At 38.6% G+C, this 13,083-nt stretch overlaps 1 protein-coding gene across 5 annotated transcripts in view; it reads left to right on the top strand.

Moving 5' to 3' along the window:
- The window catches only part of LOC107700186 (protein capicua homolog), a 58,449-nt gene that overhangs the window by 28,812 nt on the left and 16,554 nt on the right, over positions 1-13,083 (top strand). For all 5 annotated transcript variants that reach the window (XM_016501747.1, XM_016501745.1, XM_016501748.1 and 2 more), the window contains exons 8-14: positions 3,141-3,328; positions 3,403-3,535; positions 3,690-3,787; positions 6,914-7,772; positions 9,883-10,022; positions 10,148-10,308; positions 10,499-10,680. In XM_016501747.1, coding sequence (XP_016357233.1) covers positions 3,141-3,328; positions 3,403-3,535; positions 3,690-3,787; positions 6,914-7,772; positions 9,883-10,022; positions 10,148-10,308; positions 10,499-10,680 — 1,761 coding nt within the window. The remainder of the gene's footprint in view (positions 1-3,140; positions 3,329-3,402; positions 3,536-3,689; positions 3,788-6,913; positions 7,773-9,882; positions 10,023-10,147; positions 10,309-10,498; positions 10,681-13,083) is intronic.

The raw sequence follows: 13,083 nt of genomic DNA on the forward strand, positions 1-13,083 counted from the left end.
TACTAAGGAATAGAGAGAAGTCTTAAGCTAAGAGTAAGGGCGGGTTTGACCTCGTTGCTATGGATGATGTCAGCAGGCTTACTAACTATGCACACAGTGATTGGCTGATAGTCTCTGTCAGAGATTTATACATAGAAATATTGTAGAGCACGATTTTATGTTGCCATATTCAAATAAAGGTTTAAAAATAAAAATGTTAATTGCCACATTCAAATAAATATTTTAAAATGCAGGCTAAGAGTCACTAATTAAACAAGTATATGTTCAGCTAATTGTCAGCCTCTTACATGTGTGCTTCTTCTAAACAATTAGTGAATATGCATATAAACAGCCTTTTAATTAACAGAGTGGAATAATCATGGCTGATCGTAAGACATGCAAACGTAAAAGAAAACCAAACTGGACACAGGAAGAGCTGTTACTTCTTGCCCAACTGGTTAATGAAAGCAAGGATATAGGCTAATCAAAGGAAAATTGCCCCCGACAAGTTCTACAACAGTCATAATACCCCCGCGATTAAGGCGATATACCTTTTTAAAAGCTCGTCATCGTCAAATGTTTCTAAAATGTTTACATTCTAAGGCAGATTGCCGGCAACAGCCATTTTAGGATAGTTTGTGGTTCGGTCTTAGCGGCATGTGCTCCGGTTGTATTGTAAACAACGGCGTCATTAATATCGGTTTAATATCGTCATTAATATATCAGTTTGAGCCCGATTGAGAAGCAGAGGATATTATTGAAGAGGATCGTGCAGAACCTGTGCAAGCACGGCTTTTAATGGTAGGCCTATGTTTTTTGATTGATGTTGTCTCATACTTTTAGATATTCTGTTATTTGTAAATGCTACTGCTCATGTTAGCTTTTAATATACGGTTTTATCCTGATTAAAGGTTTAATACAATATGGCAACTGCACGCGCATCCATGTTTAACGCTTCTCATAGCTATGTGAAAATAAGTGTATAATTGGAACAGTTCATTGTTGGAGCTGAGCTGAATGAGAGAGAGAGAGAGATGCAGAGCGTGTGCAGAGCAGGGGATGCGAGGAACAGTATTAGGGATGTAACGGTATGAAAATTTCTTATCACGATTATAGTGACCAAAATTATCATGGTTATCAGTATTATCGCGGTATTGTTAAAACGTGCTGATGTTGTTCAAAAAGTACCGACACATAAATCACTTAGCCAATTTTGATATTTAAAAATCAACAAACAACAAATAAAATGACTTTTTGTTTGCATAATCAATAAAACAATAACATGTATTTTATCTGCTTCATAAATAAATCTAGATAACTTATCTGAATTGTTTAAATGTGTAGAATCCACATAAGCGCACTCACTGACAGCAGGTGGTGCTTATGTAAAAGTTGAATTAGAGCTGTTTCCCGTAACCTCCATGGACAAAGCAGTATTGCGATTAAGAAAACTTCCTATAGGTATTACATGGAGCGAAGATGAAAACAAAATGCCATCGATTCTTTTCTGAAGACAGTCAGAACCTTCAGAGGTACATTAATATAATTAATTCATTCATATATTCATTTGTATAATTCCCTTAGCACTCTTTTAAAACCTCCCAGCTTTTCCACCCTGTTTTCACTCAAAACGAAACTACTCTACTGCTGTGCGCACATGAGACTGTTAAGTTGTTCAAATCGTGGTAATCTAATACGGTTTTAATCATAATTAAAAGATGAAATGGTAATACTAACCGTGGGAATTTTATCATGATTTATCGTCAAACCAGTAATCGTTATAATCCCTAAACAGTATTAAGAACCGCTGCTTTAGAACATTGATTTTGAAACTTGTGAATCCTTTGTGAATACGGGCCCAGATTTGTTCTTAGTTTGAAGGTAGGGCTGCACAATGAATCATATTTTAATCTCGATCACAATTTCTGCTTTTCTTGATTTATTAAAGGGGTCATATGATGCGATTTCAAGTTTTCCTTTCTCTTTGGAGTGTTACAAGCTGATTGTGAATACACAAAATAATGATCTTTAAAAAAGCATCATATGACCCCTTTAAGAGTGATCGTCTTTGGTTATCTTAAAAAAAAAAACATTTCATTTTAATTTGGCATTTGCGTAATCTTGAATTGGTAACAGGCCTCCACTACAAGCTTTCATGTTTGCGGTTGCCAGATGTCAAGAGCTTAAATCCCCCAGTCAGAGCTTTTTTTCAGAAATAATTTTCTGCCCAGTGGTTCTTCCCAACCTGGCAACCATGTGCACACACTCTGCATTACGGAAAAATTGCTGATAAGCTGAAATCACTGGCATACATGTAAGCTGGAGTTTAGTGATCTCTATAGAAATATTCTGCTCAAAAATAAAAAGTAATACAGTCTGTTTTCTTTCACGCAGTTGTTTGCGCTGTTTGCTGTGACTAAATCTGTGTGCAAACCATGTTAGTTGATGATTTGTGCTTATGTGAAAGTGCAATTATTCTGTTGAAATGTAAAAAAAAAAGTCAATATTCAATAATAATGATTTAGTAATAATGATCATATTTTTGAGCAAAATAATCATGATTAAATGTTTAACCATTATCGTGTAGCCCTAGTGAAAGCTGTAAAAATTTATAAATGTGATAAAGAAATGTAAGATATAATGGCAGTTATGGCAAGTGACAGTTCTATCTCACACATCCTTATAGCATGCAGTAGTCGGGTTTCAGAAGTAAAAATCCCATTCATTCATTTCATTTCTATAAGGAAATTGTTTTTAAACAATAACTTAAGGACAGAACTTTATGAGGTTGTTAGTCAATAATATACAGGTGCATCTCAATAAATTAGAATGTCATGGAAAAGTTCATTTATTTCAGTAATTCAACTTTTTATTGAGATGCACCTGTATATGCTTTTATTGAAGCCATCAGTTTGCAGCTTTTTGCCCAATATTCAAATACTTTTTGCTTTAAATAAAAGTGTGAATGTTGTGATTCGTTTGGTTTGGCTTTCACAAAGACATTTTTAACCTCTGGGGTAAAAATGAATGAGGAAAATACTTCAATAACCAAGGCTACAGAAAAAGTGGACTGTTGCACTCTTGTTGTGGCCTGTTGGTTAGTTTTTCCATTGTGAATGCACAAAATAACATCAAATTGTTCTATTTCGTATGTAATTCAGAACCTCCATCTGTGTCAATGGGAATGGAGCTCAAAGGTGTGGGGCCTGGGATGGTGAGTGTGTCAGAGCGAGTTGGAGGTGAGAGACATGGTCAATTGACTCGTCCTCGTGCCTTCTCTCAGAGCGCCATGCACAATCTGGAGAGGAGTGAGAGAGGCAATCCACAGGCACTCGCTGAGCTCGCACAGGTATTACATGCACACTTGTGCAAGTGACACATTTTCAGAGATTCGTGCTCAACTAACTCTTCCTGTATTTTTAGATGTGTGGTGATGGTGGTCAGGTTGCAGGGCGGGGTGCTCTCTCTCAGACACAGAGGGGTGTAAGTGAGGACATGACAAGCGACGAAGAGCGTATGGTCATCTGTGAAGAAGAGGGGGATGATGATGTCATTGGTGAGTCAGACTTCATCATTTAAGACTCTGGGCCTTGTATTGATAAGAGTTTTCCAAAAAGAATTTAGTAAGTACTGATGTGATTTCTGTCATCAAGACTTTTGTATTTATTAGCAGTTGTGTTAGTCATTATTGTGTGTCATGTCTTATTCAGATGACTCATATCCAGGCAGCGCCATTGACCTGAAGTGTAAGGAGAGGGTGACAGACAGTGATAGTGAAAATGGATCTGGAGATGAAGGAGAACGCAAGGTATCATCTCGCATATTTGACATCTGTTAGCCTGTCTGTGTTGATCTGTACAAAAATATAATGTTTAAAGGAATAACTCGAAAATGAACATTTTGTCATCATTTACTCAGCCTCATGCTGCTCTGAGAACCACAAAAGACTAAATATTAGAGAAATTCTGCTTTATCATATAGTGAAAGTGGAAGATGACATTTGTTCTACATTTAAGCCTACATTTACTTAATGTAGGCTAATGTAGGATGTTATTTACTGATAGACGCTTATTCTGCTGAAGCTCTCAAATCTCATTCTCGCTCGAGATCAATTAAAAAATGGCACCTTTGGACGTGTCACACCAGGTTTGACGTTATTGGTGCCGAATGCCATTAGTTCTTGCATTTTAAATGAAAATAAGTTAACTTGATTGCTGTGTTTGAACATACTAAAAATGAGATTTGGGAGCTGCGGCTCTCAGAGTTCAGTATCTGTAAACAATGACTGAAATTACAGTCTGCTCCTTGCACAAATATATTGTATGGCTACAAAAGACTGAGTATAAAGAACAAGTCATATAGCCTATGTATTTTCCTTTTTGGAGTTTGGCAATATACATCACTATCCACGAGTGTGTATGGAAACGAGAAGTATTCCTACTAAAGGCCTGTTCACACCAACACAAACGAGTCTGATTTTCACGTTATTCGTCTGTTCAGTCCAGTGTGTAAATGTGTATAAAATGGCAGATGGGGCTAAATGTAAATGCAAATTCACTCTCTGACAATAGGTTTTTACAACCCCAATTCCAGAGAAGTTGGGACATTTTGTAAAATGCAATAAAATCAAGAATCTGTGATTTGTTAATTCTCTTTCACTTTTATTTAATTGACAACAGTACAAAGAAAATATTTCTAAAGTTTTCACTGACCAACGTAAATTTATTTTGTAAATATGAAAATATTTTTCTTTTGACAGCTGCAACACATTCCAAAAAAGTTGTGACAGAGACAAAATAAAAGTGAAAAGGTTATAGAATATCCACGTTAAACTGTTTTGAAACAGTTCACAGAAAGCAGGTGAATTGGTAATAGGTCAAGGTATCATGTTTGGGTATAAAAGGAGCATCTCAGTCTTTGCAAGCAAAGCTGGATCATGGCTTATCACTTTGTGACAAATTTCACGAGAAATCAAAAATCACATTTCTCAATGCAAAATTGCAAAGAATTTAGGTCTTTCACCAAGTACCATACATAATATTGTGAAAAGAGTCAGGGAATCCAGAGAAATCACAGTATATGTAGGGCAAGGCAGGAAACCTCAGTTGAATGTGCTTGACCTTTGAGCCCTCAGATGGCATTGCATAAGAAACCGTCATGCTGCGGTGTTAAATATAGTCACACGGACCCAGGAGTACTTCAGAAAACCGCTATCATTTACCACAGTCTGCTGCTGCATCAAGAAATGCAACTTGAATATCCGTTACTCTAGGAGAAAGCTATACATCAATTCTATGCAGCGATGCTGCCAGGTTCTTTGGGCCAGAGCTCATCTCAGATAGTAAAAAAGACATTTCAACTTGTTTCCGGGAAAAATGGATTTCGAGTTCTCAGTCCTAAAGACCAAAGGGACCATCCAGACTTTCATTAGCGACAGAAGCAAAAGCAAAACGTCTGTCATGGTATGGGGGTGCAGCAGAGCAAACAGCATGGGTGACTGGCATATGTGCGAAGGTACTATTGACATGGAGGCATATATTGGGATTGTACAGAGATATATACTGCCATCAAGATGATGTCTTTCATGGGAAGTCCATGGTTATTAGATCAAGACAATGCCAGCTCTCATTCTGCAGGTGCTACAACAGCATGGTTTCGTAGAGACAGAGTGAATGTGTTAGACTGGCCTAACTGCAGTCCAGATCTGACTCCTACTGAAAATGTATGACCAGTCATGAAAAGGAGAATCAGACAATGACAATCACAGACTGCTGAGCTTCTGAAGTCTTGTATCAAGCGAGACTGGACAAAAATTTTGATTGCAAAATTTTAACAGTTAGGATTCTCAATTCCAAAACAATGGAAGATTGTAATTAAAAGGAAGGTTGATGTGACACAGTGTTAAACATGCCTCTGTCCCAACTTTTTTGGAGTGTGTTGCAGCCATCAAAATCAAAATTTTTTCATATTTACAAAATACATTTATGTTGGTCAGTAAAAACTTTAAAACAAATCACAGATTCGTGATTTTATTGCATTTTACAAAATGTCCCAACTTCTCTGGAATTGGGGTTGTACGTGGCTTCAAACAATGCTTCAAATAGCGATTTTAGGATTCGCTATGGTGTTTATCAAACAAATTCATCGTTGACCAGTGTTTGTTCCAGTGTGAGAGAAACCACTGCATTGACTGAATACCAATGTTCATGTTGGTCTGAACAGACGCATTAACAACCATTTGTTCAAATTTAAATGTTTGTCGCACTGATTTTTTGCACCAAACATTCATCTGGGTGTGAACAGGCATCTTTAATGGGGAAGTCGTGGCCTAATGATTAGAGAGTCGGACTCGTGACCCAAAGGTTGCAGGTTCGAGTCTCGTACCGGCAGGGATTGTAGGTGGGGGGAGTGAATGTACAGCGCGCTCTCCCACCTTCAATACCATGACTGAGGTGCACCGCAAGGCTACTGCTACTTGAGCAAGACACCGAACCCCCAACTGCTCCCCGCAGCAAAAAATGGCTGCCCACTGCTCCGGGTGTGTGTTCACGGTGTGTGTGTGTTCACTGCTGTGTGTGTGCACTTTGGATGGGATAAATGCAAACTACTAATTCCTAGTGGCCATACTTGACCACATGTCACTTCACTTAATGACATTGGGGTGAGTAAATGATGACAATGTTTTGGTGAACTGTGCCTTGATGAATATAGTCCCAGAAAACTGTGAAATGTAGAAATGTTTTCTCCCTGTAGAACTAGAAAATTGCTTGTGGTCCTAAAGCATTTTCCTAGGTTAATTATTAATGAAGTTTACAGAAGGCTATTGCACAGTATTTCTATTAACTGGTGAAGGATATGTGTCATTACATATGCTTGCTGTCTTTGGCTAATTTATGTTATCCTCTTTTCTCTGCTGCTTTATCACTTGCATCAGAGAGTTTTTGCTCCCGTGATTTGCTCCTCGTCTTATGGCCCTGGTCACGGTCGGAGCGTGTCTCTCTCCTCCTACCCCACCTCCAGACGCTTTAGCGATGCTTCCTCAAAGAGAAAGCAAGCAGTGGAGGGAGGTGATGGAGAAAGAAGGGAAGGTGAAGGAGCATTGTCCCAGCCCTCTGCGGGTCAGTCCATCCTGGTCAGTTCTGCCGGGGGAGTGTCATCAGTGCTAGGAGCGGTGAGAGTGGCGTCCACTGTTGTCACTAATGTGGTGCGACCTGTGGTCAGCACGCCAGTGCCGATCGCCAGTAGGTCCCCACATGACTGGAAACCCGCTCCACCACAGACGCAGCTTCTCATTGGACCTGGAACCACAGGAAACCCAGCAACATCTTCAGCTGGAGGGGGTGGGTACTATTCCTCATCATCGCCCAATCCTGTTAGTGCATCAGGAGCTCAAGGGGGACTGGTGACCAATCTAGTTTTGGGAGGCACATTCCAAGCCCCACCCGCTGTACAGCTTGTCACACCACCTCCTCCACAAAACCCAGCCTCCCCAGCATCGGCCCCGCTTATTCATAGTAACGGTCCACTTCCTCTGCCCGTTCTGCAGTCGCACATTCTCTCTTCTGCCTCAATAACGCCCTCATCAGGTCAAAAACCCATAACACAGGTCCAGTACATTCTCCCTACCCTCTCTACCAACAATTCCAAGAGCCCCTCCCCTCAGCACTCCAGTCAGCCAACCAGTATCTTCACCCTACCTACAGCTCTGCCCACTCACGCCTTGTTGGCCAACGAGAAGCAGTCGGGATACGTCTCCAGTCCTGCTGTGGGTGTAATTAGTCCAGGAGCCAGAGGTGAGGATACATACGGTTTAATAACACACTAAGAGATATTAGAGAATAATAAACTTATTGCAATATGTGTCATCATATTAATACTTTTCCTTTTGAAGACAGTAGCCACTTTCACACAATACCTGTTACATTGCAATAAAATTGCCAGATTACATCAGCATAAAAAAGCCAATAAATCTTTGCAATGTATTTTGCTTAGATTGAACAAATGTGGTACTTAATTAAAGTGTCCCTATTATGCCATTTCCAATATTGCCTTTCATGCAGTGTGTAATGTAGCTGTATGTGAATGTAAACGATCAGCAAAGTTGTAAAGCTGAAAGTGCACGATAAATAAAGTTATTGTCTCCCAAAATAAAGAATCAACTCTCTACAGCCTAAACGAGTCGTTAGTAATTCGATTCCCACTTCCGTGATGGCTACACGTCAAGGGGTAACACATTTGCATAATTCCCACCTATGTTCTACGTTGGCCGGCAGCGAACAACTTGACCCCTCCCACAAACACGTCATTTTACTGACGACTGCTTCTCTAATCTCTGGGAGTTAAAAAAAAAAAATCTTGGGGAGTTCAACGCGGGATTCACTAAATGCTTGTTCTTGAAAGATTGCTCAGTACGCTGTTTATTTGGACCAGCTGGCTCCACTGAATCAGTCAAGTCAAGTCAAGTCTGCTTTATTGTCAATTCTTCCACATGTACAGCACATACACACAGAGAATTGAAATTGCGTTACTCTCAGACCCTTGGTGCATACAGATAACACTAACAGTAGTGATAAATAATAGATGTTTATATTTTCTATCGAGCATTCAACATACGGAACTATGGCAATGGGCGTATAATTTCCGACACGCGCTGTATGCGGTAGACCAATCACAACAGACTGGGCCATCTGACCAATCAGAGCAGAGTAGGCTCACAGAAAGGAGGGTTTTAGAGAGACTGAATCTTAGAACTGCTTTGAACGAATCGTTTTGAGAATCGCTGGAGAATTAGGTGATATTAAAGGCATATTTTGAGAAAACTAAAGCGTTTTTTGACCTTGCATGCATGTAATCCTATTGTAGGAGACTCCCAAAACAATATTAGGAACCTTAAAAATGGCATAATAGGGGCACTTTAATTAGATATTTATTTTAAAATCTCAGGGGTACTTCAAGTAAATATATTAGTTTGGGAATGCATTACATGTAAATAAGAAATAACCTGAATTTGGGTCTTTTAATGTGTTTGAATTAATTGAGTGATTAATTCAAATAAAAAAGATTTTCATCAGTATTTGATGCAATGTTAAATCACTTCTTAACCCTGAAAATGATTTTTGTAAATCAAGTGCTCAAATGCTGTGCAGCAATCGGACTAATGACTGGTCTTTTTGTGAATGTCTACAAAACTGGAAGACTTTATGAGTGTATGTATGTGGTAGGTTATTTTAGTAGAATTTCACGTGGAAATTGTGAGAATTATGATTACGAGTATTTTAAAATGTAATTTAATCGGATTACAAGTATTTCATTTTTGGAATCTGCTGTCCTTAACCTAACATGCATAAAAAACGCAGTATACTTTGGGCTTAATTTGACAGCTAAAATCGTTTTATTTGAGACAAATGGGGAGTTTTAAGTGGCTGGAGTAACACTGCAGTGTGTCAGAAATAGAAACGCTATATCACATAGGCATATCGCAACATAATGGACAAACCACAGTTCACACTTGCAGTGTAGACAGCTTTATTCACTTTATATGCATATGAATTATAATCCTAGTGATTTTATTTCGATGCACCACTTTTGTCTGGTCTAGACAGGATTTTTGACAGCACGCAGCTTTGTTCACACATAGCACCAAAATGGAACTTCACCAGTGCCCAGGAAATTGCTGAGGCTCTTAACACATGATCTCCAAACAGAAAAATGCTGTTAATTTCCGTAAAAGCCTGTATGTGTGAAAGTACTGATTGTCTTTTTCATTGTATTGTGGCTCAGAGCCATCATCATGTTCAGGTGCTGTTCTCCATAGTTTTGTCCTGTGCCAGATAAGACAGTCTGTGCAAGACCCAATTATTTTAAACACTTTGTTCTTTCTTTTTTTTTTTCTTTCTCCTGCAGTGCAAACACAGTCACCAGTCTTGCAGGGCAAGATGCTGGTTCCCATGGCAACAGTGAGGGCTGCTCCTGCCCCCTCTCAGCAGTTTCCCTTGGTAGCCCCTCCTCTTCCTGTACAGAATGGAGGACAAGCAGGAAGCAAGGTGAGATCTCAAATGGTAAATGCTTAAATAACAAATTGATACTGAATAACCAATGGGGTCATTTGTCGAGATAATTATAATTTGTGATCTTTTTTGATTAGCATGTCTTCCTGTTTCCTTTCTAGATTATTCAGATTGCTCCGATGCCTGTCGTCCAGTCACAGCTTCCCTCTACGAGACCAGTGCAACCTGGGAGCCCGTTTTCTGTTACTATGGGAACAGCTACAGTGGTCGCCCCAGGCTCTACCCCGTCTCAGACCGTGCTGCTACCGCCCCCACCTACAAGGTATAACGCACTCTTTCACAGGCCTACTAATACTCACCTAGCCGCACACGCACAATCATCTCCCCCACTCTTATTTTAACAACTCCTACACTCCTGAAGTGCCGCAGCACTAGAGAATAACCTTTCATGGCTGCTCTCTTTGTAAAAGCGGTCTAATCTGGTTTCTGTAAATATCACTTTTCTCTCACAGAATCACTTATGTACAGTCCACTCCTGGGGTTCCTTCTCCTGTGCCATTAGTTCCTACGACAACAGGCTCCTCCTCTCAGACAGCTTCAGCAACACCTGGATCTGCTTATGTTCCATCACCCTTGGCGACCTTTGCAGCGATCGCTCATCCGGGACAGACTTTGGTGCAGCCACTGATTGCAGGTCAGTGGACTCATAATTAATATAATTTAATACATCTTTAAAAATTTTAGGGCAGTCAGTTGATTTAAAAAATGTAATATAATTTGTTTATATATTCTTTTGTGATTTAAAAGAAAAAAAAAATAATAAAAAATAAAAGAAATTTTTCAACCGGTAGAGATTTTGGACTATCATCTCTATCGTGGTTACAGGCTCATGTGACGTTGCTGTGCTATGTGGTCACGAAAACTTATCATTTGCACGTGTTTTTAAGCATTGCAGATTAAAAACAAGTGATTTTAAGCTGTTGAAATGCAATCAGCAGCGAAAGAGAACTCATTTCGCTCTATGAGCACGCTGCAACCCTCTACATTGCGTGGAAATCACTCGCATATGCGACTAAATCTTCTGGGCGACTAAATGATGTCTAATATTAGCCACTGGCTAATAAATTCTCAGATTTTACTCACCAGTGTGTGAGTTGGAGGCTAAGTATAAGTTTAGCACAGTTATATTTTTACTCGCCGAACACACTGACTGAGTGCTTCAGAGTTTCACACTCCGTCGAGATCTGTGCTATTTTTCAGTTCATCTCAATGGATGCGCAGTGCACCTGTATTTGACGTACCGTCAACTCTAGTGTGAAGGCGCATGACTCGCCGCTTTGCTTTTTTCTCTTCTTTCACATGAAGAATTGACGCGCTACATGTAAAAGATACTTTGTTGTATTTTCCTATCAAAATAACGGAGTTCCTTTGGAATTCTTCAGCTTTTAAGAACTGCCGGGATTTCCGGTAGTGGGCGGAACTAATGCGCAAATGACAATTTCATTGGCTGGCGCTCACCTATTATCGTCCCTGTTTTGATTTCAATCAGTTCGAGCGAACACACACAACCTGATTAATATTCATGAATCCAGCAGCTCGTTAATCCTTAGTGCGTTTTATATTGTTCTTAGTAGAATTCATAGTATTATTATTATTATTATTACTACTACTATCTTATCAGTATTATTGTAAGTTTTTTCCCATTTTCTTTTACAGAAACACTGAATGACCAAAAAAGCACCACCACCAGTCCGAAGTTCAGTTAAAATGACTAATATGCATTCATACATGGTTATCAAGTTTTAATTCTATGGTTACCAGTTTTAATTGTAATTACTAAAGTTCTATCATTAAATTATACTTGATTATCATAATGTATTATAATGCTTGACTGACTGATGTTAAGTGTACTTTCAGATATTTAAAAAGCTGTGCCATTTTACAAACATTATAAACAATATATACATAAATATATATATATATATATATATATATATATACACACATATACAGGGTTGTGCTGTTTCTAAACGCTGTCAGAGAAGCGCACACACGTGAAGACCGTGCTCATAGAGCGTGGGAGTTATTTTTGCTGCTTTATAGGCCTTGAATGGTTAAATACACACACTTGTATGTGTTAAAATTTCCCATCTTTGCAAGTTTCCTCGTAAACACAGTAATTAAGGTTTTAAGTGAGAGCAAACAGCTTAGAAAGAAAACACGTATAACAGTATATTAGATCTGGGCAGCTCTTAGAGTGACAGCAGTCTAATATTCCTGCTGTCTGTCATTTATGTTAATCAAACAACAAAAGGGAGAAGATCTCTCACTACTCTTGACTAAATCACTTTTATAACTTTAATAAGAAAAAATATATATTTAATTTACACAGTGAAGAATATGCAATGTTTTTATACATTTGATTATTTTTTACAATGTATGTAGCATTTCTTATTTGTTATACTGTAGTTTTGTCTTATTGCTTGTAATTAGTTTCCTATTCGTATTTAATTGCTGACTGTTTACTTGTCTTCAGTGAGCTTTTTTTTCTTTTCTCAATTTAGGCTAGTATTAGCTTTTTGTGATATTGACATGTGACTAAAATTATGAAATTTCTATAGTATCAATTTTTTTTTATATCATAACCTTATTTAAAGCAAGAATAACTATAAAATTATATTGTGATATATATAGTTACCGTAGGGCTGCATGATTAATCGATTGCGATAGTCATGAGCATCTTGTCAGTAAAGCTGGTTCTGTGATCAGTAGTAAATCTCCATCATATGCTTTCCGATGGAGCAGCATTTACTACACAGAGCCGTAGTTCACTGACAAGCTACGCAATATTGCGTTTATTATCACAGACGATTTAATCGAGCGATAATGAAATCGAAGATATCTTTCTGCGAAAATGACAGCTGTTTGCGTAGCTTCTCAGTGAACTTCGGCTCTGTGTGGTAAATGTTCCACCATCTGAAAGCACGTGAAAATACCACACATTTAACACGTTTTACTCCAAACTCACTTCACAGCGTCAGTCAAGTTTTTGAAATAAATCCTTCTGTGAGATGATGTGGCTTCTTACACAGAATAA

This window comes from Sinocyclocheilus anshuiensis, unplaced genomic scaffold (assembly GCF_001515605.1).
Source record: "Sinocyclocheilus anshuiensis isolate Anshui unplaced genomic scaffold, SAMN03320099.WGS_v1.1 scaffold955, whole genome shotgun sequence".
In the NCBI taxonomy this organism is placed as follows: Eukaryota; Metazoa; Chordata; class Actinopteri; order Cypriniformes; family Cyprinidae; genus Sinocyclocheilus; species Sinocyclocheilus anshuiensis.